The sequence below is a fragment of the Maylandia zebra genome, linkage group LG18, assembly GCF_041146795.1.
Source record: "Maylandia zebra isolate NMK-2024a linkage group LG18, Mzebra_GT3a, whole genome shotgun sequence".
Taxonomy (NCBI): Eukaryota; Metazoa; Chordata; class Actinopteri; order Cichliformes; family Cichlidae; genus Maylandia; species Maylandia zebra.
In genome coordinates, this window is record NC_135184.1 from 5572412 (window position 1) to 5585407 (window position 12996).

A 12996-nucleotide genomic window follows, 5' to 3' on the forward strand; every position below is an offset into this window, starting at 1 on the left:
CAATGTGTAAGCAAGCATCTAAGTACATGGGGAAAATTTCTGCTTTAATGACCTCACATGAGAACGTTAAGGAAGTGTCTTCTGAATTTGGGAAGTTTATTAAATGCTATCAAGATGCAAACGCTTTGCAAGAATCCTTTTTAAGTTTGCCACTGCCAGAAGATGAAGTGAAAAGGCAAAGCGCACATTTTCAGTCTAAGGTGACAGCATTCTCTGTTTTTATGGACAAAGTAAAGGTTTGGTTGCAGGAAGCAGGCGAGCCGTATACTGAACAAAGCAATACTGCTCTTAATGATCAAGCTGTTGAAAGTTTGGATGAAATAAATCCTGAAGACAGTGTCTCTAATATCTCAAGTGTAAAGCCACCTTCGAAAACATTGTCACAGCAAAGTCGAATTTCATCAACATCTTCCGCACGCATTAAAGCTGCGGCTGACAAGGCAGCGCTCATGGAGCGACTCGCTGCATTAAAGAAAAACATTCTATTGAAGCGCAAGAGGAAAAACTGAGAAAAGAAAAGGAGAAATTATCCTTGGAAACAGAGTTGGCAGCAACTAAGGCAAAGCTTCGTGTCTTAAAAATAAACTCAGTTTGTAGCTCTGAGCGTTCTGATGGAATGAACTCTTATTTTGAAAGAGGGCACGTACAAGAAGCGCCTTGTGCTGATACATTTGTTCCGGCAGAAAGAGATTACTCTGGTACAAATTCTACATCTGAATCACAAGTAATCGTACCTCAAAACTCAATCAACTGGAAGCAGAACAAATTCCACTGTTCTGCATAGTTGTTTGTTTTGTTCACACAGCAATCATTTACTAGAGAATTGTAAGCAGTTTAAAGCTAAAATTCATCGGGATAAGCTGACTTTTATCAAGGAAAGGGGAATTTGTTTTGGTTGTTTAAAAGTTGGTCACATAAGCATTTGAGACACAGCAGCTGAGCAAATGATCATTTCATGCTGAAGACATCCTCAGACAGAATTAAACACATACATAAACACAGCCTGGTGCCAATAACACAGCTAATGACACTGCTGTATCACTGGCTTTACTGATTAAAGACCATATCTGAAGGAAATCTTTGAACACAACAGAAAGTGACCTTTTAAACCTGCGACACTGATGCTGCATTCAAGGACCATTAAAAACATTTGAAAGGACTTAAGAACATGAAGAAAATGTGACTTGTTTCTCTGTAATGAAGCTGTTTTAGTGAAGAAAGTTGAAAGGTCACAGAGCGACTGCTGAATCTTCTGCTCTAAACATGAACTCTGAACTTTGTGATGCTTCAGGAGGAAAACTGCTTCAGTTATTCTCTCAGATTAGTTTCATATTTTCTGCATCAGATTTGAGTGAGATCCTGGAATGAAGACAGAAGAAAAGACTTTGTTCAAAGTTTGATTTATAGTCAAACCTTCCAGTTTATTCACACAATAAAACATCAACACAATATATGAATTCATTCATTAAAATCACAGTTTTTCCTCATTTGTTTGATGATTTTGACAAAAACAAACACAAACACACACACATGGTCGGCCATACTCATGAAGAGAAATGTCGACATTTTTCAATACAAATATTCCAGAAACATTTAGAGGATAGAGAAGTTTACATTTTCATGTGGAGAAATATTTTAGTAAATGAAAATGATGATGAGCAGTGATAGCCTCCATAAACAGTCACAGGAAAGATCTCCTTTAAAAACTCAGAAACATCAAGAGAACAACTAGAAGATGTGGAGGTACCACCCATAATGTTTGACTGACAGCTGATCTCTGTGCAGAAATGATGGAGAGAAAATAAAATGAAACTAAAATACAGATTTAAACCCACAATATGAAAGACTTCAGTCTATTTGAGCTTAATCAACTCAGCAGTGTCTTCATAATAATAAGGCAACAGTCCAGCATAGAGCGGCTGAGTGAATGTGGTCTGGACTCTGTGGAGGAGAGTCATGGTTTCAGAGACGCTGTAGAAGGACAAAATACCTGCTCTGTGATCCAGGTACACTCCTACTCTGGAGGAACGAGGACCTGAGACACGAGTTTGGATGTTGTTGTGCCAAAATGTAAAACTGTTGTTGTACTGAAATGTAAACTTATTGTTGTTACAATTTAATGACCAAGATTTGTCATTATGTCCAAATTTACATTCATTACTATTCCCTGCTCTGCTGATATTCTTGTGTGCGACTGCTACATCAACTCCTCTCCCTCTCCACTCCACCTCCCAGTAACAACGTCCAGTCAGACTCTCTCTACTCAGGACCTGACAACATACAGTGAATCTGTCTGGATGATCAGAATAAGACTGTTGTTGTTTCATTACTGTTACTTTTCTGTTCCCCTCTGATAATAACAGCCATGTGTTTGCTGTGTTTGGATCCAGTGTGATTTCACGTGAATATTGTAAGAATCCAGCTCTGGTCTTTGGCTCTGGTTGTGACAGTAAAACATCCACTTCAGTGACTGTCAGTGAGATGTTTGTCCATTCCTCTCTCAGAATGTCCTGTAGTTTATCTCTGACCTCTGACACAGCTGCTGTCACATCCTCAAAGTAGCTCAGAGGACGGATATTGATGCTGGATGAGTCTGTAGACTCACTGAGTGCTGACAGTGAGGGGTAGTTGTGTAGAAACTGGATGTGATCCTCTGTGTGTGAGAGCTGCTTCAGCTCAGCATCTTTCCTCTTCAGCTCAGTGATCTCCTGCTCCAGCTTCTCCTGAAGCTCTTTGACTCGACTCACTTCAGTTTCCTGCTGGGATCTGATCTGCTGCTTCACATCAGAGCTTCTTTTCTGGATGAGATGGATCAGCTCAGTGAAGATCTTCTCACTGTGCTCCACTGTTTGATCAGCAGACTGATTGATGGCCTCCACCTCCTGTTGAAGCAGCTTCACATCTTTCTCTCTGTCCTGGATTCTCTGCTGGATGTTTTGTCGACTCACCTCCAGCTCTCTCTGCCTCTCAGTCCTTTCTGCTGCAGCTGAGACTGTGTCGTGGCCTTTATGTTCATCCACAGAGCAGAGATAACAGATACTCTGCTGATCAGTACGGCAGAACATCTTCATCACCTCATCATGACGAGAGCAGATGTTCTCCTGGAGCTTCTTGGAGGGCTCCACCAGCTTGTGTTTCTTAAATGGAGCCACATCATAATGAGGCTGAAGGTGTTTCTCACAGTAAGATGCCAGACAGAATAAACAGGACTTGAAGGCTTTTATTTTTCTTCCAGTGCAGAAATCACAGGCCACATCTTCAGGTCCAGCATAGCAGTGATCAGCAGGAGCAGCTTGGAGTCCAGTCTTCTTCAGCTCCTCCACTAAATCTTCCACTAATAAGTTTTTCTCCAGGGCAGGCCTCGCTGTGAAAGTCCTCCGGCACTGAGGGCAGCTGTAGATTTTCTTCTTTTCCTCTTCATCCCAGAAGCTTTTAATACAGTTCATGCAGTAGCTGTGTCCACAGGGAATAGTCACCGGATCCTTCAGTAGATCCAAACAGACTGAACAGCAGATTTTTGTTTGATCCATTTGATTCATGTGCTGTGCCGTTTCACCGTCTCTCAGTGACTGTCAGACAGTTTCACTTCCTCTGAACAGAAACAACCTTTGTGCTCTGAAGGGAAACAGATCTCTGCTCTTGTTCACCTCCTACAGGAAATGAGGCTCACCAGCAACTGCATTTACACCATGTTGTTTAGACCCATCCTGATACAGACACATCTGTGAAGGGAGGCACTAAAGAAATATTCTTACAGAGTGACCAAGAGCCAATCACATGATGCAGGGTGTGGTATGTTTGGTTACAGCATGCAGTAACAAGTCTGACCCAGTTAAACTTTAACAATTCATTTCTTCATGGTGCAAATATATAGTAGACTCAGGAGTTTAACTCAGTTTTCTTGGCCTTTGTTTATCGTTTCATTTGAAATCTTAATGGGTAAAGATCATCATAATTACATATGAAATTATATGTACAAGTTATATGTTCCATTACACTTTTAACAGCACAGATTATACAGCAAACATCAGATTCATGGATGGAGCCAGAGGCTAAATGACTGTTCAGCCCTCTTTAAGAAACGATCTTCATATGACGACAAACACGGCAACAATCAGCTGTCAAACTGTACAAGAAGTTCACAGTAATGTAAAAGAAGTTATATCACTTTATTTTTAAACGTACGCACTCAGGGTCAGGACTGAAGACACTGATCGAGAAAATACTCTAAATATAAATATTCACCTAAACATTCAAAATTATTCAATTGCATGAAAAGAAATATGAACTCTCTACAATACTGGCTTCTGATTGGTTGAAAAAGCAGGCGCTGAACTTCAGAAGAGCTAAAGCTGCAAAACTGTGTAAACCCAGAGTGGATGCTGCCCTCTGACCTTTCAGAAGTACGATCTTTTTATGAAGACACAGAGGCAGAGTTATTATTCATCACTTTAAAGATGATATTCGTTATATGTTCTTCACTCGTTGTCTAGTAAAGTCCAGAAAATGAGACACATGATTTCAAAACATACAGCTGCATGTTAGAGATCACAGAGTTCTTCAGTCTTATGAGAACTCATGGAGACTAAATGTCAGACACATCAACAGTAAATGTCGTTCCTCCCCCCGTGAGTTTGTGTCCTCCACACTTGTTTACACAAACATCTGAGGTTTGAACAGTGTGCAAAACCACATGTTACAAAGCTGCTGAGCTACTGAATACTGGAATATTTCATTCAATATCACCATCTGACCAAAGGACAAACACAGAGAGGATTAGAGCGCCAAACTTTGTTTCAAACTGTTTCCGATTTTAGAGGCAAAAAGCAGAATTTCTACCTGGACAAAGAAATCAAAGCAGGAGCAAAACAAGCTTTTTACATTTATTCAAAGGCATTATGTGACTGTACTCTGAGCCACAGCCTCCTAAAGTAAAGACATTTGATCATCTAAACCAGACAGAGTCATGTTTTCAGCAGTGTCTGTATCCTCCATATAGACCATGCCATGGTCCACCTAGGGTGACCAGGTGTCTGACTTTATGTGGGACTACACAGCGCTCAGTCCTTGTTTACCTGTGCCACACACACATTGAGCCAATGTCCAGTTTTTTTATTGACTCTAGTTTCTGTCGATCGGTAGGCCCACAAAAAAACCCTGTACAGGAAGTAGATTTCATCTCTCTGATAAAAGGAGTTCTAATCCCTGATCCTATGAGTCTGACCCAGTAGATAATATTGATATGATCATATTTATGCCTTTGTTGTTTCACAAAGGGTTAAAAACATTCACAGGTTGGACTGTGGTTCTCCTTTTAGCGTCTCTGCTGGAATTTTAACTGTGAACCTCTTAGATCCAAACTTCTGAACTGCTCATCTCACAGAGGACAAAAGGGAAGAACCCCGAATCTCTTCTTCACCTCACTTTTATACCTGCTCACCCTTTCTCCCCCCTTCCCTCACTGGACGTCACATCTGCACACTTGGGCCAATCAGGTTGTTGACATTTGATCATCTGATGTGCACCCACACCTCATCTCTCTCTCTGATTTACAAGATTTAACACAAAGTTTAAAGTTTAAAATCACTTCATTACATTTTCTTTGTTATTCTTAACACAGAAAATTCACATTCAAAAACTTAACACAGAATAAAACAGAGTAGCCAGTAGTGGGACATGGTTCCAGCAACTCTGATGGTGACGGCCCATTTGAAGCTGAAGCTCCGGCACATGTGTCAAAAAATCAACACACTGCTTCAGAAACGCTGTGCTGAGGCTTGGTTTGACTGAACAGAGTCACGTGATCAATGACGTCTGAAGCTTCATTCAGCACGTCACTGCTTCAGTACCTGATTCAAAGATTTATAAGGAATTGAACCATTGGTGGGATTTGTGCCGTGTTTTGGTGATTTTGTGAGAGCGAATCAGTGTGTGACATAATTATAGACATGGAGCCAGGAAGAGAGGACGCTCTGCCTGTTCCTCAATAAAAACCAGTTCATCAGCATTTCTGCTCCCAGGTCTAAAATGTACATAAGAAATATGATATACACATAATTATAATGATATAACTTATAGTATATTATATATAAACGTACCAGTCTGCTGGTTAATTACATAATCAGGTGGAAGCAGTGACCTCACAGCACAAGCGTACTCACAACCTATTATAATATTGTGCTTTACATTGTTATATTTAGTGTATTTTTTTTATTACTAACAAACTACAAGAAGTCACAAGCAACAGGAGAACACACTATGGCACATGTTTACACAAGAACGTTTTATTCATCTAAATTATTTATTATTAAAATCGACATAACAGAATTTTTTTCACGTAAAACAAATACATGTTCAAAGCACCATGTCAGCCCGATATCAGACACAACTGTCACGTGACATTAAAGAGAAGCTGTCAGTTCATCTCTGCAGAGTGGGCAATCATAATGACGCAGTTCATTATAAGCTGTAGATTCAAGCTGCGCTTCATAGTTTTGTCCACCAGATGTCACCAAACAGGACTGTGTTGAAAAGCTTCGAGTAATGAACCGTTTTTCAATCCAAGCTTCAGAAAGCTTCATTTGGACATCAGAGGCCGTCTGATGTTAACTGGCAGCCCTTTATAGACTGCTGCTAATTTACCCTGAAGCCAAACCACTATCTGGGGTTACATACTGAACTAAGCTACACGCACATTTCACACACAATCAAGAGAAATCACAGGTAAGACAATCGTATCCAAAATTCTTGTCTGCAAGAAAAATACAATAACATAAGAACAAGCAAAATATAAGAACGGGTAAATCTGAGGATTATAAACAAACATTCAATAAAATATAACAAACTTTTGTTAAATATCAATATTAAAACCACCCATGTGTGTTTATATGGTTAAGTAATGAAGACGACCTTCATTACACACTTACACACGCACACGCACACACACGCACACACACACACACACCACGGTCAGATTCTTGGTGAGGTCAATCACTGTTACTCTATTTTCTGATTCATTATACTGGTTAACTTAAACATATTTATTTTTAATTATTTAATTTATTTTCAACATGCCAGTATTGAGAAACTGAGCATAATTAAACCTCAGAAAAACTGCATATAAGTTCTGGTAACTGGCACATATTTATGTTTAATATGTTGTTTTAAATTTTGATCATTTTAGCTGTTTGTGCGACTGTGTTAAACATTTTTTTTCAAGATGGCGGCACAGACACAGGCAACGTCTGCTTCCTCAAACAAAACAGTGTTCACGTCTTTGTTTTGCCCTTTTTCTTGTTTTTTTTTTTCTTTTTACAATGCTCCTACAGTTTTGAGCTCCTCAAACTTTTCAGTCATGGAAGCGTTACTCAGGAACTGTTGACTGCTTCGGTGGCATCTACCATCAGGGACCAAGGCAGTACTCCAGGAGGATTTCAAAAAGCTTCAGTGACAGCTGAGACACTCGGAGGCTGTGACAAGGAATACAGACCATCACCGACTACAAGCCCACTCTGCAGACTGTTGTTGGTGTCATGTAATTAATGTATTCGTAGTGCTTATTTTCTTATTATATTGTTTTATGTATTTTAACAAGAGAGGCTTTTAGAAACTAAGCTCAGACGAGACAAAAACTAGGTCAGAGGGTGACAGGTTGCCCTGGCAACAGACTTTAGAAAGAGGAAGTTTAGTGCAGAGCTGCACCGGAAATCTGACACAAAAAGAAAGAGGAACTAACTGAGTGTGTGTGACGTGCTGCAGAAATATAACCATGCTGGCTGCTACTGCTTTCAGACCTGAGCGTGTGTGTTCGTGTGTTCAGGTCTCCGTCTCCGGAAATGTAAAATAAAGATCATTTTTTGAGCTTTGACCCCTCTGAGTACAGTCTTTTTCTGCCGCCAAACGAATTCAAAAGAACTGAATTTAATATTGGTTTCATGTCTTTACCGGATGAGCTAAACAAATTCTTCGCTCGCTTTGAGGCACAGACCTTCACCCCCGCACAGAGGACCCCCCCCCCCCCAACGATCGGGTGGTGAGACTATCCCCAGACAGTGTGTGGAGGTCCCTTGCTAGGATCACTCAAAGCCCCAGGTCCTGACAACATGTAAATTGTTCTGCTCTCTGACAAACCATCAGAGGTGCAGCACGTGTATCATTTGGTGTTTGAAACAGAAACAAAAGCAAAGAGTTAAAGGAAGACATATTTGAAGAAGGAGGAAAATGAAAACAAGACGTCACTGAGCAACAACCTGACAGAACGAGAGCCAACAGTTTACTATCAGAACTGAGGCTGATCATTAACAGGGAGCAGCAGGTAACAAGGTCATCAGCAGTGGAGGAAAGTATGGAAGTAATACTCAGCTTCATATTTGAAGATACTCTAGTATCTTAGCTGCAGGTCTGGAACAATGGTTTTATTTCCTTTCCCATTAAACATCTCACACAGCCCCTCATCTGTGACCCTTAGCAAACCCACTGGATATCTACCTGCACATAAAGGAGATCAGATCAGTTCCATCTAGACCAGCTGTAACAGGAAAACGCTGATTACACTTTGATGCATCACTTTCAGTTTGTCATATAAGACAATATATCAGATTGAGGCATTATTTTCCTGCAGTGAGTAAATCTACTTTGTACTTTACTCTTTTCTTTTAGGTAAAGGCTCTAAACAGTACTTGTACACTGTGGAAATCCCATAAGAACGTCTCCTGAACTCTGAAAAAAAACAAAACAAAGACTAAAAGGAGGTCATGGGTGCTGATGATGATGATGATGATGATGGTGAGGAGGAGGAGGAGGAGGAGGAGGAGTAGCATGCATTTAAAAAGTGACTGATGTCCTAGAATACAACAGAACAGTGTCTCTACAAACTTATGAAAACATGACAGTCTTGCATTAGTTTGTATTCTTATGATTTCAAAAAACGAGGGAAAAATCTCCTTGAAATGCACAATTCCTTTTTGTTATTTCTTAGTGTGTGACGTATTTTATTGGCTTTATGATTGGTGCAAACAGTTTCCTGATTCATAATGGAAATAGATTTTAGACACAGGAGGAACACGCAGTGATCAGCAGGAGCAGCTTGGAGTCCAGTCTTCTTCACACTGAGGAGGGACATATATGCAGGAACAGTTGTCATAACTGTTACAACCACCAGATGGCGAAAGAGTCCCACTGCAACTTTAAGCCATGAAGGATGTGTCTTGATGTTTGCTTGTGATAAATCTGCTTTATGTGAGTCTTTTTCAGAAAGTAACAGTAATATGTCTGATTATATGTCTTTAATCAGTAAAGTCTCGCTTTGCTGGAAATAAATAAATAATTGTAAACATGCAGCTGTATGTTAGAAGTCAAAGGGTCCTTAAGTCTTCTGTAAATTGACGGGGATCAAATGAAGGACACAAGTATCTGTTCTTACTCTAATAAATGCTGCTTTAATATCCAACAGACTATTTTCCTTCCTCATCAGCAGCAAACAGCTCGACTGCGTCTGTGCATTTGTGTCCTCCATACTTGTTTCCACAGACATCTCAGGCTTGATGCCACGATGCAGTGTAGAAACCTGACAACCCTCTGACTCATGTTCAAATGTTCAAGGACATTTCTCAGGATCATGTATGACCCCTTTTTGACATTTGGACTTTCATTAATAATATTTGTGTTTCTGAGTCATTTTTGTGGAGACTTCTGTCCAACGTAGTGTCCAAATGAAGCCTGAAGCTTTTCTTCACCCTCTTGTCAGATGGTCAGCAACAAAACTCTGTTCCAACCAATGTCTGATAAGAGATGAGACACAGCAGCTGAGCAAATGATCATTTCATGCTGAAGACATCCTCAGACAGAATTAAATACATACATAAACACAGCCTGGTGCCAATAACACAGCTAATGACACTGCTGTATCACTGGCTTTACTGATTAAAGACCATATCTGAAGGAAATCTTTGAACACAACAGAAAGTGACCTTTTAAACCTGCGACACTGATGCTGCATTCAAGGACCATTAAAAACATTTGAAAGGACTTAAGAACATCAAGAAAATGTGACTTGTTTCTCTGTAATGAAGCTGTTTTAGTGAAGAAAGTTGAAAGGTCACAGAGCGACTGCTGAATCTTCTGCTCTAAACATGAACTCTGAACTTTGTGATGCTTCAGGAGGAAAACTGCTTCAGTTATTCTCTCAGATTAGTTTCATATTTTCTGCATCAGATTTGAGTGAGATCCTGGAATGAAGACAGAAGAAAAGACTTTGTTCAAAGTTTGATTTATAGTCAAACCTTCCAGTTTATTCACACAATAAAACATCAACACAATATATGAATTCATTCATTAAAATCACAGTTTTTCCTCATTTGTTTGATGATTTTGACAAAAACAAACACAAACACACACACATGGTCGGCCATACTCATAAAGAGAAATGTCGACATTTTTCAATACAAATATTCCAGAAACATTTAGAGGATAGAGAAGTTTACATTTTCATGTGGAGAAATATTTTAGTAAATGAAAATGATGATGAGCAGTGATAGCCTCCATAAACAGTCACAGGAAAGATCTCCTTTAAAAACTCAGAAACATCAAGAGAACAACTAGAAGATGTGGAGGTACCACCCATAATGTTTGACTGACAGCTGATCTCTGTGCAGAAATGATGGAGAGAAAATAAAATGAAACTAAAATACAGATTTAAACCCACAATATGAAAGACTTCAGTCTATTTGAGCTTAATCAACTCAGCTGTGGCTCCAACTACATTGTAGTAAAATGTCAGTCCAGCATAGAGCGGCTGAGTGAATGTGGTCTGGACTCTGTGGAGGAGAGTCATGGTTTCAGAGACGCTGTAGAAGGACAAAATACCTGCTCTGTGATCCAGGTACACTCCTACTCTGGAGGAACGAGGACCTGAGACAGGAGTTTTAATGTTGTTGTACCGAAATGTAAAACTGTTGTTGTTACAATCTAATGACCAAGATTTGTCATTATGTCCAAATCCATATTCACTCCCTGTTCTGCTGATATTCTTGTATGCGACTGCTACATAACCTCCTCCCCCTCTCCACTCCACCTCCCAGTAGCAACGTCCAGTCAGACTCTCTCTACTCAGGACCTGCCACCATTGACTGAATCTGTCTGGATGATCGGAATAAAACTGTTGTTTCATGAAGGTTACTTTTCTGTTCCCCTCTGATAATAACAGCTGTTTGTACGCTGTGTTTGGATCCAGTGTGATTTCACATGAATATTTTAAGAATCCAGCTCTGGTCTTTGGCTCTGGTGGATCTGACAGTAAAACATCCACTTCAGTGACTGTCAGTGAGATGTTTGTCCATTCCTCTCTCAGAATGTCCTGTAGTTTATCTCTGACCTCTGACACAGCTGCTGTCACATCCTCAAAGTAGCTCAGAGGACGGATATTGATGCTGGATGAGTCTGTAGACTCACTGAGTGCTGACAGTGAGGGGTAGTTGTGTAGAAACTGGATGTGATCCTCTGTGTGTGAGAGCTGCTTCAGCTCAGCATCTTTCCTCTTCAGCTCAGTGATCTCCTGCTCCAGCTTCTCCTGAAGCTCTTTGACTCGACTCACTTCAGTTTCCTGCTGGGATCTGATCTGCTGCTTCACATCAGAGCTTCTTTTCTGGATGAGATGGATCAGCTCAGTGAAGATCTTCTCACTGTGCTCCACTGTTTGATCAGCAGACTGATTGATGGCCTCCACCTCCTGTTGAAGCAGCTTCACATCTTTCTCTCTGTCCTGGATTCTCTGCTGGATGTTTTGTCGACTCACCTCCAGCTCTCTCTGCCTCTCAGTCCTTTCTGCTGCAGCTGAGACTGTGTCGTGGCCTTTATGTTCATCCACAGAGCAGAGATAACAGATACTCTGCTGATCAGTACGGCAGAACATCTTCATCACCTCATCATGACGAGAGCAGATGTTCTCCTGGAGCTTCTTGGAGGGCTCCACCAGCTTGTGTTTCTTAAATGGAGCCACATCATAATGAGGCTGAAGGTGCTTCTCACAGTAAGATGCCAGACAGAATAAACAGGACTTGAAGGCTTTCATTTTTCTTCCAGTGCAGACATCACAGGCCACATCTTCAGGTCCAGCATAGCAGTGATCAGCAGGAGCAGCTTGGAGTCCAGTCTTCTTCAGCTCCTCCACTAAATCTGCTAACATGGTGTTTTTCTCCAGGACAGGCCTCGCTGTGAAAGTCCTCCGGCACTGAGGGCAGCTGTAGATTTTTTTCTTTTCCTCTTCATCCCAGAAGCTTTTAATACAGTTCATGCAGTAGCTGTGTCCACAGGGAATAGTCACCGGATCCTTCAGTAGATCCAAACAGACTGAACAGCAGAATTTTGTTTGGTCCATTTGATTCATGTGCTGTGCCGTTTCACCGTCTCTCAGTGACTGTCAGACAGTTTCACTTCCTCTGAACAGAAACAACCTCTGTGCTCTGAAGGGAAACAGATCTCTGCTCTTGTTCACCTCCTACAGGAAATGAGGCTCACCAGCAACTGCATTTACACCATGTTGTTTAGACCCATCCTGATACAGACACATCTGTGAAGGGAGGCACTAAAGAAATATTCTTACAGAGCGACCAAGAGCCAATCACATGATGCAGGGTGTGGTATGTTTGGTTACATCATGCAGTAACAAGTCTGACCCAGTTAAAGTTTAATAGTTTATCTTTACTTGGATGTTTGAAATTTGACAGTCAACACTCAGTGAGTTCATTTTATATTTCAAAAAGTTCAGCAAAGTTTAGGATGCTGTGATGAATAAAAATAAATGACACTTTATATTTTGACATTTTCTAATCTTAGTTCATTCTCACACTTACAGAATGATGCATGGGAACAACTGACTCCACTAAATGTTCAAATGAAATTACTGTACAAGACAGGCAGCAAGCTTGATTTCTTGATTATTTTTTTAAATAGTAAAATATATGTAAAACTATTTAAAAAACAAATACAGATAGTGTTCTA

General features: G+C 40.4%; 2 protein-coding genes across 2 annotated transcripts; both read right to left on the bottom strand.

Moving 5' to 3' along the window:
• Positions 1-1384: 1384 nt before the first annotated feature.
• Positions 1385-3571, bottom strand: LOC143413683 (tripartite motif-containing protein 16-like). Its single transcript, XM_076877021.1, has one exon. The coding sequence runs from the start codon at positions 3537-3539 to the stop codon at positions 1854-1856; it is 1686 nt and encodes a 561-aa protein (XP_076733136.1). The 5' UTR covers positions 3540-3571; the 3' UTR covers positions 1385-1853.
• Positions 3572-10251: 6680 nt separating this feature from the next.
• LOC112433246 (tripartite motif-containing protein 16-like) lies at positions 10252-12412 on the bottom strand. The gene has a single exon (XM_024801507.2). The coding sequence runs from the start codon at positions 12380-12382 to the stop codon at positions 10721-10723; it is 1662 nt and encodes a 553-aa protein (XP_024657275.2). The 5' UTR covers positions 12383-12412; the 3' UTR covers positions 10252-10720.
• Between the last annotated feature and the right edge of the window lie 584 nt (positions 12413-12996).